The sequence below is a fragment of the Drosophila persimilis genome, unplaced genomic scaffold (assembly GCF_003286085.1).
Source record: "Drosophila persimilis strain 14011-0111.01,24,50 unplaced genomic scaffold, DperRS2 tig00000002-arrow-pilon, whole genome shotgun sequence".
NCBI lineage: Eukaryota > Metazoa > Arthropoda > Insecta > Diptera > Drosophilidae > Drosophila > Drosophila persimilis.
The window spans coordinates 14222208-14238933 of NW_020825289.1; the positions used below are offsets into that span (position 1 = coordinate 14222208).

Consider the following 16726-nt stretch of genomic DNA (forward strand, 5'->3'; position numbering starts at 1 on the left):
GCCCGACATTTATGATATATGCGTGCGGCCAAATGTTGGGCAGCTTTCAATTAGTTTAGGATACGTTTTATGTAAATGGTGTGTCTGAGTGCCTTGGGTCGTCTAGCAAATTGATTTTAAATAATGCTTTCCTAGATTATTACCTTCTTATAGGGTTCTTCAGGAGTACAAAAGGTAATTATAGTCCCATTCCAAGACCCATATGCAGATACACTCGTCCTGTAGGGATGCACAGCTCCAGCAAAGATATTTAACTATGTCAATCAGCATAAATTAAAGTCGATAAAAGTCTGAAGCAAGTACAAATAATATTATTAGATAAATGATATCAAGACTTCTTTAGATGCGGCCGGCAAACGAAACCCCAAGGACCAAAATCAAATCAACGGCCAGCGCGGGGAGCGAACAGGCGGACGCCGCCGCCAACAGGAAAACTGAGAAGGACATCGCCAACGCCATCGCAAACGCCATCAACGAGGGCCGGTCAACGCCCGAAGCTCCGAAGCTCCGAAGCCAGAGTCTTGTCAATAATTCAACTTATCACCGGCGGATATTAGAATGGAAAGCCCAAAGGACAACACATCCGGACCCCCTCAAGCGGCGCGTCAATAAAAACACATTCGAATGTTGCAGTTTGAAATTTCGTCCTGGTGCCTGGTGCCTGGTGCCTGGTGCTTGCTGCCTGCTGCCCGGTGTCCTGGTCTTATGGAAAGGTGTTGACGCTTATCAAAGCCAAGTGGGCCAGTATCTTGAGCGCTAAGTGAAGCTCACGCACTTCAGCTTCAAACTTTTTTGTCACTTCTTTGAATTTGGAGTTGGCATCTTGACGTCCCGTGTCCCGTGTCTCGTGTCCACCCCCGAAATCTTATTCAAAATGGAAATCCTTTAAAAAAGCCAACAAGAAACTCACCCTGTCTGGGTGAAGCGAACCTTCTATTTACATTCGTTTACTTCGATCTGTGTTTCAGCTTTTCCTCTCTTTGGCTGTTTTGTGCTTTGGAGCATCCTTTAAAGTGCCAAGGTGCCGGTTTGTAAATATTTTCCTTGAACAAACTTGACATTTTGGTGGGGCCAGAGCACCACTGTGGTTTGGAGTGTGCGAGCCACATTAAGGATAACTCCAAAACTTACCAAATCAATAAAAATTCAGTCATTGACTGTCATGTTCTTACATGTACGAGTATTTTAGCAGCAATTTACCAGCAATTTGCAGGTTCGAAAAGTCTAGCAGGACTAGCAGTAAACACCAAATGGATGGCAATAAAAAATATATGAAATATATATTATGCTTCACTTATTATTTAGGAGCATTTTATATTGCTGGAGCGGTTGACGGTGACTCCTCCAGTGCTTCCCCGATTAATGGCCGTGCCAGTCAAAGGCCGTTAATTTTGAAACTGGGACCATCAATATTCGGAAAATAACAATGAAAATATCTGGAAGACTTTAAAAACTGCTAAGGGCTCAAGGATCCACCCTCAACTCCATGAATTGTCCGAAAGTTCAGGCACAGTTTTTATCTGTAATATTTTGGGGAGGACTGCAAACACTTCCATCTTTGTGTCTGTATGAACCTCCATCCATGTGTACTGTCATATTTTTGGGTACTCTCAGCTCACTGCAGCAGTCAGCAGCTCTGCAACTGCCTTTCTTTTTCTGCCCCAACACTGGGCCCGCGCTGAATAGCTGTTCAATAATTCAAATAATTCGCTGCAGCTATAAAAACGACACCTCCAACGGTTTCTGAACTCTAAAGTCTAGTGTGCAAAATCACAGTTCTAATCTATATTCTAATTACCCTGTGGTTGGACTATAAAAACTACACCTCCGAATTCGGAAAATATCAGTCTTGTGTCTCGTTGGCCTATCATCGAGTCTCCGGAGTCTCCAGTTCTGCCATGGCTCCACAATTGGTAGGATACTCTGCACGATAGTTGCATATATAATGCCTGGTAAACTGGATACTTGCAGATACTCATCGTGCTGCTGGCCCTGCTCCGTGGGAGCTCCAATGCCATTATTACCGAGCTAGCCCGCCAGGGCGAAAGTGCAGTTCAGAGCCTGGCGAACCTTCACTTGGCCCCGTTGCGCTACCTTGACGTACTTTTCGGCACCAACCATGGGATAGTGCCATTCTCAAAGGGCATTCAGTTGACCAAAACCATCGGCTCTCCGATCGGCGACTATCGTCCGTACAGTAAGATCTCCGCTGGCGTGGGTCAAGGAAGTGATCTGATAACCATTATCAAGAATCCACGCTCCCCGTATAGCTACGGAATTCCAGGGTATGATTATCCCACATACCTCAAGCCCTTCTATAGAAAGCAAGTCCGTGTTGGAGCCGGTGGGGTTCTTATTGGACCCAATGGACTACCTCTCGCACCCAACGGCCTGCCGATTGGAACTGATGGGCTACCTATTTCACCTTTCGGTCCCAACGGTCTCCCCTACGGGCCTTTGGGTCCAAACGGTTATCCTTATCTACCTTTCGGTCCCACCCCGACTCCTCATATAGTACCGGTTCCAGGCATTGCCGGTCCTATCATTAGGAGTCCCAGGGGTGCCCTTACTGTGGACAGAACTATCGGCATTAACACTCCCTTCGGTGGAGGTAGTATTAATCTGGACACATCTGTCGGGCTCAATAGGATCCATGGCCCAGGGGTGCAGGTGACTGCGGGTGGTGGGGCCGGTGTTGGTAGTGGTGGCGGTTGGTTTGGGAACGGGGGTTTCCTTGGAACAGGACTCTTCGGCACTAAGGGACTCTTAGGCACCGGAGTCTTAAGCAGTAAAAGCTTGAGCCTGGGATTCCTCAACCCATTCGGACTACCATTGCCAGGCTTTATAATAAACCCATTCGGAAACATATTTGGGTCCTTGGGCAATTTGTTTGGCTTCGGTGGAGGAGTGCAAGCCAACGTAGGGTCACAGATTGTAAAGGCCCCAAGAGCACATCCACTGCTTCCAGGCGTCGAAGGAAGTATCACTGTCGATGTCGGCGGCTCGCTGGCCCCCCCAACGGGACTACTCGGAATGATCCACCCCCTGCTGAATATATTCGGATAGAGGATTCATCCCGCACTCACCACCGCAACGAATACTGGATTGGATATTGCAATGAAAACGGCTCCGATGGTTTAACGCTTAGGATTAATCTTTTAGTATTAAGAAACGACAAGTGTCTGGGTTGAATTAGCATTTGTCTTGGCCAAGCTTTGTAATTGTAATACCCAATAATAAAATTAAGCAGCATTCCAAATCACACGTGATTATTTCTCAGCATGGACCATCGACCATAGGTCTATCGGTTTCTATTTCAGCTACAAAATGATTCATTTACTCCAGAAATTGTCCTCTTTCCTCAAATGGGATGGGAGAATACCACATAAGGTGCGCCCCAGGGAAGCAGTATAGATGTCAATGGAATATCAGTGAAAATCCGATCCTTAGGGAACAAGTTTCTGGTACTTTTGACTCTCAAAGAAGGCCGGTAACTTTCGTCAAACAAATTGTTGCCTTGAAGAGGCTTGGAGAACAAAACACTTGCAAACTTCAGATACATCTGTAAGAGTAAGTGTCATATGTCGGATTTCTAATCGAATTAAATGGTCCACTCCAATGCTAGGTATACGATATGCTGGTGTATGCTATAGCTACCAGAAAGGGCGCCAACTACCAGGCTATTGAGTTCGTATTTGGCATAGCAGAAAGAAGGCCGTATTGGTAGATAAAACTTCATTGGACTTCAAACTTTTCACATTTCCACATTAGTAAAGGTCTAAAAAAAACATCTTAATTATTGTTTCGATACAATTTATATATACTATATATATATATACTATATACTAATATACTATTGCAGTCAAAAGGTTTATGGAAATTGTTGGAAAGCTCTACACGACATTTATAAGTGTGAAATGCTACGACTGAACTTTTCTCCTAAAAGGTTTACGATTCCCATCATGCATTATGCATGCAATATGCATTTGAGTGCATTGCATGAGTTATTTGGTATATAAACGCCTGCCGGAGACTCAGTTGTGGAATTATTTTCGAAGTAAAATTTCAAAAATGAGAGGTCTGCTGGTAAGTTGGGGGCCCCATATATAGTTTATGTGCATATATCCAGCTATAAATATTCTTCCCAGGTTCTGGTCCTAACGTTGGCTCTGATGACTGGAAGTGCCCTGGGCTCTCTAGCATTTTGGCAGGCTTTGCTGGGAGGAGGATCCAGCGCTGGAGCTGGAGCCAGGGCTTCTGCGATCAGCAGCAGCGTAGGTGGTGGCTTCGGGGGCTTAGGTGGGGGCTTAGGTGGTAGCTTAGGGGGTGGCATAGGTGGTTTGAACGGTGGTTTGAACGGTGGTTTATCCTATGGTGTTCCCCAAAAATCGTTTCAAGTGGGGCTTGGCTACTCACATTAATTCCTCAAATTTGTCGCCAGAATCTCCAGCAATTCCTTTGCGCTGTGGTTAGACATTCTGAAATAAAATGTATTTGTGTATGAATATTGAAATATAATAATTACTCAATTCAAACTGTAAGTGGTTAACTATTTAATAATGGAGGTGGAGGATTAATGTTTTCACTGGTGGGATTCACTGATAAGGCCGCTAAAAGCTCGAGCGATGCTCGAATTCTGGTGCCTCGCCGGATGCCAGTCAAGGTACAATTTTCACCCGATTGTAGATCGAATCTTGCATCGCCAAAGGAAGCTACTGAGAAACTTTCTACATTCTATACTCCTCTTGCAAGTCAGAAGAGTTCTGTGTAGAAATATGCTGACTGGTCTGGTTATAGGGTTTCAAACATCTGATTCAAGCTTTATCGAAAGAAAGTGGTAGAGTTCATCCATAAAAAACCCTTTGCATTTGTAGTAAAGTCTTACCCTGAAACTTATGCATTATAATGGTGTTAGAGCTTCTATACCATATTTATACCCGATACTTAGAATGCGTATAGGGGTATTTTACATTTGTGGTGAAAGTGGATGTGTGTCACACCCAGAAGGGAGCGTTTCCGACCCTATCAAGTATATAATTTCTTGATCAGCATCAATGGCCGAGTCGACTGAGGCATGTGTGTCTGGCCGTCTAGTTCGACAGCTAATTCTCAGAGACTATAAGAGCTAGAGTAACGAAATTTTGTATTCAGACTCCTGTGATGTCACACTGAATAAAATGGCGAAAATCTTTGGCATTCACATATTTAAAGATACGAGAAAATCAATTAACGCAGAATCATACAGATTAACCATATCTAGCAGATTGCTGAATCTGGATCAGATCGTATTATGATTATAGCCAGAAGGAACAAATAAATTTTCAACGGCTCTCTCTCTCTATCTATGACACACTCTTCGTCGTGCAATGTGTGCGGCCTCTGGCGAAGAGGAGCCATAGTGACTGAATGTCGGGTATAAGTGCCCCCTCGTTTGAAGTGTGAAATCTTAATATTAACATCGTAACGAATCAACTTTTCTTGAATATAGAACTCTGCAAAAGTTTTACGACTCACATTATCATATTTTCACTATGCATTTAAATCGGAATTATAGGATTTCGTTTCTATATAAACGCTAGCCGAGTTACCTCCGGTTATCAGTCCCGGAGCTGTCTAGCAAGAAGACTCCCGTAAAGTTTCTAGAATGATGCGTCCGTTGGTAAGAACACATCTCCAAATACACTTTAACTTGCAATATACCCACCTCTAAATATTTCCTCCAGGTGCTGGTCCTGACATTGGCTTTGCTGACTGGCAGTGCCCTTGGCTCCCTTGCATTTTGGCAGGCTTTGCTGGGAGGAGGTGCAGCTGCAGGTTCTGCCTCATCAGCAAATGCGGTATCGAATTCCTATACCCTAAACACTCCCAGTTTAGTCGTTGGCGGTCCTCGAAAACAATTTTCGCTTGGGGTTGGGGGGGGCTTTAAATAATTTTCATGATCTGGTCGCGAGAATCTGCTGCAGTGCCCTGGCCCTGTGGTTAGGCTTTGTCATATAAATTGGATTTGTGTATGGATATTTAAATATAATAACTACTGATAAACTATTGTATAATGGAGGTTCTTTGATTGAGGGTGGTGCGAAGCCAATATATTCATTACGAGCTCCACATCAGAGCCACCAAGGAGAGGGGATTGTGGATGCCAGCATGAATGCGTAATGACGGAGTCCTCTTTCCATGATAACAAATGACAAAGAGTAAAAATTGACACATAAAATTTAAGATGCCCGCTGGTGGCCATTTTCATTTCGGGCCACATAAACCGCCAACACGCGCCATCCACGTCTGCATCCTTTCGCATTCCCCCCGCAACACTCATCGCTCTCTCCCCCGGTTTCTAGGTATTGTCACCCTCATCCTCTCTGTGCTTTGTTCTCCCACTTCGTTAGTTATGTAAATGACTTTGTTTAGTCCTTCCATTGTTGTCCCAACCTCTGCTTTGGCTCCCAAAGATAACTCTCTCAACAATCTGGCAACGCTGTTATCACACACACACACGCACACACAGACACCCACTGCTCACGCATGTTTTCGCTTTTCGAGTAGGCACAGATTTTAACCCTTTTTGAAAGCATTACCACCCCAAAACGAGGACTCCCTTCGCCTGCCAACCTATTTACTTGCCTATGTACAAAAGAGGGGAAATTTCGACGCTCATCACGCATGAAAGTCGCGTACATGGGCCTGTACATAGGCACAGAAGCTGTGTATGTACCTCGACTTACGCAGTATTTGTTTCCCTTATATTCGACAGAACCCGCAGGTACCATTTTCATTCAAAAAATTGAGCTGACCAGAACCTATGGGAAGGCCCAGACCCAGGCTTCTGCTCTGTTAAACCTCTGTCTTTAAAGGACTTATTACTCGTATTTATCTTTTTGGGTATACTACAGTCATATTTCTCATTTTCTCATCATCTTCCGTCTGGAACGTGAACCTCCCGAGTCCCACCCCACATTTGCTCTAAGCGCAATTTTCAAATTTAAAAGAAATTAAACCCCAAGGACAGTGTCTCTGTCTCTGTATCTGTCTCTGTCTCTGTCCGTGCTGTCTCCTTGTATTTTTCTATATTCTGCTTTGATTAACATTCGCCGCTGGATGCTAGATGCTGGTTGCTGGTGGCTGGTGGCTGGATGGAGGCGACAGTCTTCCACCTAAAACCGGGGGCTTTAATTACTTTTGGGGGTAGTTTTTGAATTTACTTTCTCTTTCTGTTTCTTTTGTCGACACACAGAGGGGCAGAGACAGAGTCGGCGGCACAAAACTTTAAGTAATGGAATTTTTCTATGCATCATAGGCATATGCTCTCAACAATTATCCCTTATGCTTCCACACCCTGGCCAGAGGTAGAGACTCCGGTCTCCTGCCGACGAAATAAAAGCCTCCAAGCGTGTCCTATTCAATTACCTTTTTTTCTATCTATTCCCAGGAAGAGGTGGTGGGGAAGCGAACATTCAATCCGCTTTGTATGTGTTCCCTGGGGTTCATTTTGCCACGGATCTAACCACTTGACCATGATATTTCAATTTTTTTTTTTTTTGCTCGTTGACCACATGAAACCGGAAATAACCTAATTGACCTCGGGGAATGGACAAACACGGCGGAGGGGAGGGGAGGGGGAAGCGTTAGGTATCATTGCAAATCGCATCAACTGACCAAAGCCTCAAGTGATTTGTATCTCCATCTGTTGCGCCGGACAACAAGGAGGGTCGTCCTGGTCAGTCGAGCCCTCCCCTTTATTGTGCCGTAACTCCCCTGAGGGTCGGGTCTATGTTATGAGGTCTGCCCTGGTCAGTCGGCCGGTCAGTTGTCGTGTCTGCCGTGTTGCGTGCGTGCTGTTTAAACAAATCAATTACTGCCGCTAAATGCATTTCGTGAATTTGAATTTTAAATTAGACATGTTCCCCCTATTCTTTCAGGGCTTTGTTCACACCTCTGCCTGTCCGAGGGGTCACTCGTGTTTGATTGTCATTTAAATGGACGAATGAGCTGGTCATTTGAAGGCTTAACGTCCGAGTGACAGGGTGAAGCTAATTATCAAGCTAATTAAGCCTCTTCCATTGTCATCTGGTATTCACACCTTCAGAGCCACTTCACGTTCTACAATTAATCTCCCATCTTACTCCTCATTCATTGCTCATTGTTCATTATCATCGTTTGCATCGTCAAAGGCCTCCCTACTGTGGCAGGGACAAGTGCCGCGCTCAGCACTCGACTAAAGGCTGACTCGCATTCAAAGCATTCAAGTGCGAAATAATACTCCACTCCTCCTGCCACTCCTCCTGCTGCTCCCTGCATTGCATCCTTGCATCGTTGCTGCCTAAATAGTCCTTTATTACAGTCAACTGCCAGTCAAACGAAGTGCAACAGTCAACGTGCTTGTGCATATGCATTTCAATGCAACCTAAAAGGTCTGCCCTCGTCCTCGTCCATAATGCCACACCGAGGCAAGGTCTCAGCTCGACGTGTTGCACATGCGGTGCAGCCGCAACCCCAGTCCCTCGCGCGGCCAGGGCACAACCTCTGCTTGCATTATCCTTTACAATTTGTTTGCTCTTTGCTTTGTTTTGCATTTTTGCATTTTGCACTTGAATGCGCTCCAGCCGGGCTGCAAGTGGCGTCTAGAGGGGGGGCACCACACATCCTTTTCGCAGTTTTCGCACAACCAGATGTCTCTCTGTCTCTCAGGTGAGGGCCTTGAGGGTCTTTTGCAGTTCTATTTTATTAGTTGCTAGTGTGGGAATTTGTGTAAATAAATAAGAAAACATTTAGTCGGGGCGAGCTGGTCAGCCCATCATCTTTTCCGCTAAGCTGCGGACAACGTTCTCATCGTAGTCTTCAATCTCGTCATCTCCCTCGTCGATGTCCACCCCGTTGGGTCTCGAGGGATAGCTCTGCTCTGGCGGAACGATCTTGACGCCGTGATCGCCGAACAGAAGACAATCAAAGTTCCTGCAAGTGCACAGACGGTGTGGGTATGTATTAATACTCTCCTGCCTCCCTCTCACCTCTCGAACAATTCGAAGCCCTGGAACTCGCCGGACATGTACATGCAGACGTGCATGTTGCGGCCCACAAACCAGATGTCATGGAACTGTATGCAGGCCCGGGCAAAGTTGAACCGTGGAGGTCTGAAGCAGAACGGCGGCGGATTCTGTCCGGAAACCTTTCGACGGAACCAAATGTTGTTGTTAACGCGCATGCGCAGCTCAAAGGAGAACTCATCCGGACGGTAGGCCACTTCCGTGCAGCTGTTCATGCCGATCACCGCGAGGAAACCTAGTGGATTAGAGGGGGTTATCCTTTGCTCTGTATCTCCGGCTTTTGACTCACCCGCACAGCATTTGCACAGTCCAGTGTCGCAGCTACAGGGTATGCGATTCACGAGATTGTTCAGCGTTATATTCGGCAAACTGAGTTGCCGCGACTCCTCTTCATGGGCTAGCAGGTTGAGGCGGTGGTTGAGCAGACCCAACTGTAGAGCAGCGTCGTAGGCTAGATCGTCGGCCGGGGCCTGCAGCGGCACTAAGGTGGGGGTGGCATGAGAGAAGTGTAACGATACGATAATCTTCCCCTTTTCCAAGCCATCGGTGTATTAGTAAATATGTACAGAGTTCTGGGCACCAACTAACTTCCGTTTTATATTGAGATTAGTAGCTCAAAACCGCCAACAAAAAGTAACAAAAAACGTAAACAAACGGTTTGCCTAATCATCTTCCACGAACTTCCGCATGTCCAACAGTTCCGCATCAAGACAGCAGCCAGCAGCCAGCAGCCAGCAGCCGGCTGACGTAGCCCGCAGCAGCGCCTAACAGTTTAAACTATTAACCTTGACTGGAGCCAGCCCAGCCAACGCCACAGAGACAGAGACAGAGACAGAGACAGGCAAACCAGTCGTTCGGGCCAAAAGAAGCGAAAAGATTTTTGATGTCAATGAAACCGACGAAACAGCCAGCCGCTCGAGCGAGAGCCAAGTGGTCAAGATCATGGACAACAGAGAGCCGACAGAGTCGCTGAGAGAGTGGCTTCTCTCCCCAAGATGATGTATGTTTTCGTGGTGTAATTATGAGCACAGATAATCGGAAAGAGCACTCCCCCACCGTGTGCGGGGGAATCGGGTATTGGGCGAGTCCAAGGCTGGCATTGGCACGTCTCTTTTTGTTCGACAATTGTACAATACTTAATTGGCTTGGTGGTCTTCAAAGTTTGCCGGCCTTTGGTATGTACGTGCTTCAGTGCAACTAGAACTGCTGCTGGAAAAACAAATGATTAATTTAGGCCACTCCATATATAACAACAAAGATTACATGTTTATTGTACAGTTTAGATAACACAGTGCCTCATATTAAATATCACAAATATTACGAGTATTTAGATCGCTGGTCGCTAAAAGCTTAGGTATTTACAAGCTTAAGATATTTACATATGTACATCCATCGGCTATATTTACATATTGAAATTCCACTAACGGTACTTTACGTAAGGCAAACATTTACAAAGCGATAGAATATCGGCATTGCAAACGGATTAATAAAGTTAATGGCTAGATAGTAGAAATAGGACGTGAAATAGGAGTTCTTTGTACTACCGGTGTCCGATTTGGAGACGGCGAAAAGCGAGGCGGCGCACAGCAGGTAGAAGAACAAGCGGGGATGGGAGCTGGCGGCAGGCATCTTGAGATCAAGATCAAGACCAAGATCAGGAAATGGAATCGGAATCGGAATCGAATTGAAGGTTGCTGCTGACCCGCTTTTGTCTTTCCGTATTGTCTGTCGTGTTTTATAGCTTTTTTTTTGGGTTCTTTTGGGTGTACTCCACTCCACTGGGGGCACGCAACTTTCGCTCTCGTGCAAAACAACCGACGAAAGTGTGTTAAACACCAACTTCAATTAACTTTTAGTTTCTATATTGCGTTTATATGTTTTTCACACTTGGCTCGGACTTCGATTCGGACTCAAGGCGCGGGCGCAGCTCCGTACGTGCTAATAGCCAAAATACAACTGGCCAAGAAAACGGTAGCGCATGCGCATGCGCATGCCAAGTTCCGAGCGGACCATCGAGCGCTGGCTATCGACAGATCCACTAGTCAGAGACGGGCCCCAGCCGATGGCGATACCGCCTTGGCTAAAGACTCTTTTGGGGCGACAGTTTCTTGTTTATACACTGCCAAGGGGCGGCACATCTTAATGGTGGTTAAACGTGTGCACGTTGTGTTCCTCTCGCCTTTCAGGGTATCCACGCTTCGCTCACACACCATACCATATGTATCTTTTAAGGCAAGAGCAAAAACCAGTATTTTTACGCATACTCGTGGTTAAGTCTCCGTCTCCGTCTCCGGCTCAAGCTCAAGCTCAAGCTCTGGTATAATTTCTCTGAGAGCGTCTTCGAGACAGACGCGACTCTCACTTTTTAGTGTGCGGCTGAAAAATGTACGAAATTTTAATCAAGCTGTCACCTTAAACGGCGGCCGTCTCTGTCCCGACGGGTCTGGTCTTCTGGGGCTGTTGCACTTTTCGGAATCTGTTGGAATCTCATCAAGTGTTTGGTGACTATCTCTAACGTTTTTTAGTCGGCCTTTAGCGGTCCGTTACCATTGTGTTGAGACGGGGCGGGCCGTTTAAGTGTCGTAGGAAATTAGTCGATTGACCAGGCCAAAGTTTGTTTTCTCGTAACAAGAGAGGGCTTGTCGGAAATAGCACACTTTCATTGCCCCAAGATATTTGCACCGTACTCGAAGATATGCCCCGAAGGGCTGATTGCTTCATTCTTTGCCGAAGATATTGTCTGGAACCCGTTTGCCGAATGATTGTGTGGAATTTAATTAGAACGCGGTCTTTTCTACTCCATTTCTCAGTGCACAACGTCGGGGTGTACTCTTTTCTGGCTTGAAACAGAACAAATACCACGACTTCGATAAGGCATACGTGAATCCATACGATTTTGATGGCGTATTCGGATATCGCTAGGGCAATACTCTGCTTTGGGTTCCTCTTTCATTCATTTATGGATATGCACTTTGGGTTTGGGTTTGGGTTAACTTTCGATTTGGTTACGATCTTGGCATCCTTCAATCAGCCATTGCGTGACTGGCTAGCGCCAGTCCGATACCGTAAGACCGGGTAACGAGTCCCGGCCCCGGCCCCGGCCCCGGCCACGACCATACGATTATCTTTTGTGGTGCAATCGAAAATTGATTTGTGAAGCTGGAAAAGCGGCCACCCCGAACAGCAGCCCCGGCATGACATTCAAAATTTTCTGCACGTAAATCATGTGAAATCAATTTCTCTTGCACAATTTTCCACTTTTGGCCAAATATGTCAAAAAAAAGGCCCCGCGAAAAGTCGTGAGCAAACATTTGGTTAGACCAGGCTCTGCCGTTTCTGCCGTTTCTGCCGTTGCTTGGTAGCATCTTGTGGCCTAATAATAGCATGTTAGCTCATAACGTGCTATCAATCACTCAAAGTTCGGATCTGCTTCGGATCTGTGGTCTCCCCCATCCGTTTGGGGCGTAGCAGGCGGATAATTCGCATGTGAAAAGTGGAAAATCGCCGCTTGGCCCGGGCTGGAGTCGGTTGCATGCATGATTCAGTGGAATATGATTTGTGGGGCTCGACTGCTCGTACTCGTGGCGCCACACCGTCAGACAGTCCGTTGCAGACTGATAAATTTCAACCGCATTCACGAGCAGTTTCCATCTTTCCCTAATTAATTTATGCAGTAACTCTCCTCCCCTTCCTCCTTGCCCCCCTTTGTTCATTCAAATATACTACAAATCGGAAAAACACATCTTTCCTTCATGTCCGCTCTTCAGTTTTCGCTCTTTTGCTTTTACTTTCCAGCCATGGGCTTTGAATTTTCATTTTTTTTATTTATGCTCTCGGTTCTCTCGGCTGATGAACACCTTTTTTTCGCCTGTGAGTCGTGTTTTTATTTGGCTTTAAGTATGCTCTGAGTGCGCCATACAAAATTTGTATACAATTTTGTTGTTCATTTGTTTTTGGGACTCGCCAAAAAAAAAAAAACCGAATATCAAAATGAAAAGAAAACATAAATGTTTTTGTCTGTCGTGGGCGCAGGTTTTTTAGGGGTGGGGGGGGGAGGCAGACTCTGGCATTGTGGGAGCACACCTAACCCATTCGCTCCCCTCCCCCCCCCACTCCATCTCCCGTCAGGTGGTAATGCAAGATGCCTCCATAGGGAACACTTTTGTTGCCTTGTTTCCCAAATTCCCATGTTTCTGGCATTGCTTTGTTGTGTTAATTAAGCCAAAAATTGTATTAAAAGCACCCTCCAGGACGGCGGCACAAGCCCTCAATTAGGACAGCCCCAAAGAGCTGCTCGGTTCCTGGATATCGTTTCTTCTACTTGCATTTCTTTGCCCCAAAGTGTTCATATGCTAGCCCTCGACTAGTGACAGCTACTACTGCACAGCCTTTGCCTAGAGACTGGTACGAGCCCAACCCTTAGTTACCTTAAAGCTCCCCTGTAATTAGCCCTTTATGATTTCTGCTTTCTGCATGAGCAACATGCAAGAGGCTCTTCCCTCATGGCGCGTTTCCTCAGCCACTCAGCCACGAGAGCCCCCCAAAAAGGAGGATATAAAACAAGGTTTGAAGAACCAAAAATTAGTTTCTTCGTTTTTTGGCTGTGGACTGCCGAAAAATGAAAGAATTGCAAAATCCAAGCCACATATTCTCCAAGGACACTTGACTTTCGGCTTTTTGTTGCCATCTAGAGGGCTGCTCCACGTTCCCGTTCCCCGTTCCCCTTTCCCGTTCCCCTCTCGTTGTTGACAGCTTCCTCGCATCGTTCTAGACTTTTGGTGCTGCCAATTAATTAAGCGAAATAAAAGCCAAACGGAGAGGGAGGAGCGGCAGCCCGCCGTTGGTGGCAGGGAGTGTTGGGGGAGGGTGGTGGCAGGTGGTGGGGGTGTGCAATTCAATTTGCTACTCATGCAATTTGTTGCCTCAAAATGCTGAGCTTTAATATGCAATTAGTGCAATTCAATCAGCGGAGCGCAGCCCGGCTCCGAGGGAGATGCGCCCTGCCACGGAGGCAGGCGGACGGCACTGGGGTTACCCACGACGACGCCTTTTACCACCTGCGGCTTGCGGTGATTACGAGCAACATGAGCATAAAAATTGCTTACGCTTTGAAGACACAATCTTGGGCATCCAGGAACCAGGAACCAGAAACCAGAAACCAGAGACCAGAGACCAGAGACCAGGCACTTGCCGATACCTCTGGTCGTTCTGTGGTGTCGTTTATGGAAATCGGAAAACTGGAACTGCAGATCTGCATTGGCCTTCATTGGGTCTTTAAGCCATCGATGGGCGCGTGACAACTCGTGAAATGGTCGGATTGGCTCTCCATCGAGTGAACCGAGGCTAGACGCCTGTAGGCCGTGTCACGCGCCCATCGTAAGGGGAAACAGAGCTTTGTCGGCGCCTTGCAACTCGGCTATGACACATGATGCAGCAGAGGGGGTGAGCAGAGGGAGATTGCCGTTCGATCTGAGCGCAAGATACAGATACTAGCGCTTAATTTGGATTAAGCGACTTACGGCACACAATTTATTGGCATAAACTTTAATTGAACGCAAAAAAGCCGCGAGTGGAACGGAGGCCCGAAAACAAATATTTGTAGGTGGTCAGACGGCTGCCTGTGCCTCATGTGCCCCTCCGTGGCCATTAATCACGACTCTATTGCCGGCGATAAGGGGACGACTGCCTTCTGGTCTGCCCCTTGACCCGTTTGCGACACTGCGGCGACTGGGGCGCCATTTGCCAGCGATCCTCCTCCTGCGAGAGGCCTTTGAGGCATGTTCTGTGATTTGCCAAATGTGCTTACATGTGGGCTGAAGAAATGTGGGATTGTGGGATTGTGGGACTGCGGGACTGCGGGATTTCCTGGGCAGCCTGTCGCTGAGTAGGAGCCGGGACATCGTACCACCTGTTGAGCGGATAGTCGGGGTCATGTCCACACTGGGGCGCCTGGGCATCCGAAGCTTGTTAACTTGATGATCACCGACTGCCTAATGGCAAGCCATTCATTTTCCAACTTGCTCTGCTTAATGGTTACTCGAGTTGGAGTTATTCCTTGGATCTAATGTTGAGGAACAAACTGAATTTAATGCACATTCAAGGCAGCCAAAGGCTTCATTTCCATGCATACTTTTGAGATACATTCTGGCTCATATTTCCTTGGCAGTCACGTCCCATATGATGGCAATGGCATGGCAATCACAGCAGAAGCAGAAGCAGAAGCAGGAAAACCAATCAACTGTGCCATTGTCGAAGGGCTTAGACGGACGGGCGGGACGGATGGCTATACAACAATCTATCACGTATGTAATTCCCATGAAAAATTTGCACCACCACGATGATGATGATGATGATGATGATGAAAAAACAGGAGCCAAATTGTTGTAGGTGAAATTATAATTTCGTGCAACTGAAAGGCAAACGTAGCCGGAGAGCTCATCAGTAATATGGTAGGTCTCGAAGGTGGGACTCGAAGCGTGGCCAATCGATTCGGCAAACGCAATGCACAATCCACAATGCACAATGCACAATGCACATGATTGAAGTGCACTAGTTTTAAGGTATCCGTATCCGTATCTGTATCTGTAACTCTCCGCCAGTACGAGTAAATCCAACCTTAAGTTCAACACAATTTGTAGTGGATCAAATGAAATGCTATCGGCACGATCTGTGCAATCGATCGGGCATCGATCGGTGCGGTGCGTTGCGTTGCTGTGGCAACACGTAGAGACCCAATTCTTTGCCATTTCGCCAGCTACTTGTTACGGTACGGGTCAGGCTTCATCGTGAGCTTTCCAGCCTCAGCCTTTTCGGTCTCATAACCCCATGTTTGTTTGCATTAGCCACCGCAGACAGGCTGCAATTATGTCGTTTGGGGCTTCGATGGCAACTCGAACTGGGACTGGGACTGGGACTGGCACTGATGCTGAGTGCCTTGTTCATCGCGGAGGTGGAGCATCAGTGACCAGAGCTCAGTGTCTGAAAAAACCCTCTGCCATGGCAGAGACAATCCATTCAAATTCGGCAGGCAGTGCCCTCGGATGCCACCGAGAAGGGTATCCCGTCTTTCGAGCTCTTTCGTGGCATTTTGATTGCCACAGACTTTGTGGCGCATATGAATTATGGGCTCAGTTGGCTTTTGGAATCGCTAGTCGAGTCACATTCCTTCGGTCTGCACTTTGGCTCTGTGACTCAATTGCGCCATTGTCGGTTAGTGGACCATGGGAAGCGGTGTGGCTGGGACGCTTTCAAAACGCGTGCAAAACGCGTGAAAAACGCGTGCAAAACGCTTCAGAGCAGCAGTCAACGAACCGCACGCTTCGTTGCCTCAACAGCCATGTGTTTTTTTTTTTTTTGCACATTTCTCAAAATTAACACTTGGCCACACACCTCCTGCCTCCTCCTGCCCGAAAGCATAAAATGTGCATAAATTATGCCAAAAACACAACCCAACCCCGCGCTGGCTTCTGCCGTTCGGTTTCCCTTTTCTTTTTTTTTTTTGCTGCAATGTTAATGAGTGAAAAATCATGTTAAACATTTAATGCACATGTCTGCTGCTACACGTGCTCTCTTCTACACTCTCCTGCGCCAAGGAAAGGGTATCACAGGCATCGTATTTTTTTTAGCGCCGCCTGTGGTCGCGTGTCGCTTTCCTTTTTTCCATTTTCATCTTTTTGTTTTTT

At 46.7% G+C, this 16726-nt stretch overlaps 3 protein-coding genes and 1 long non-coding RNA gene across 5 annotated transcripts; 3 read left to right on the plus strand and 1 right to left on the minus strand.

Annotated features, from left to right (window-relative positions):
* The first annotated feature begins 1856 nt into the window (after positions 1-1856).
* On the plus strand, positions 1857-3259 carry LOC6592509 (ejaculatory bulb-specific protein 1). The gene is made up of 2 exons (XM_002018289.2): positions 1857-1913; positions 1972-3259. The coding sequence occupies exons 1-2, from the start codon at positions 1899-1901 to the stop codon at positions 3064-3066; spliced, it is 1110 nt and encodes a 369-aa protein (XP_002018325.1). The 5' UTR covers positions 1857-1898; the 3' UTR covers positions 3067-3259.
* Positions 3260-4037: 778 nt separating this feature from the next.
* On the plus strand, positions 4038-4535 carry LOC6592508 (glycine-rich cell wall structural protein). The gene is made up of 2 exons (XM_026986401.1): positions 4038-4086; positions 4149-4535. Exons 1-2 carry the CDS (start codon positions 4072-4074, stop codon positions 4419-4421), a joined length of 288 nt encoding a protein of 95 aa, XP_026842202.1. The 5' UTR covers positions 4038-4071; the 3' UTR covers positions 4422-4535.
* A 1060-nt stretch (positions 4536-5595) lies between these two features.
* On the plus strand, positions 5596-6053 carry LOC113565165. Its single transcript, XR_003408478.1, has 2 exons — positions 5596-5659; positions 5724-6053. It is a non-coding gene; the product is annotated as an uncharacterized LOC113565165 (long non-coding RNA).
* Positions 6054-8733: 2680 nt separating this feature from the next.
* LOC6592507 lies at positions 8734-10673 on the minus strand. Of its 2 annotated transcripts, none has more exons than XM_026986676.1 (4): positions 10589-10673; positions 9334-9525; positions 9009-9279; positions 8734-8952 (listed from the first exon to the last, which is right to left on the minus strand). In XM_026986676.1, the coding sequence occupies exons 1-4, from the start codon at positions 10671-10673 to the stop codon at positions 8787-8789; spliced, it is 714 nt and encodes a 237-aa protein (XP_026842477.1). In that variant the 3' UTR covers positions 8734-8786. The 2 variants fall into 2 exon arrangements, with proteins under 2 accessions (XP_026842477.1, XP_026842476.1); XM_026986675.1 differs by having other exon boundaries at positions 10487-10673.
* Positions 10674-16726: the final 6053 nt, after the last annotated feature.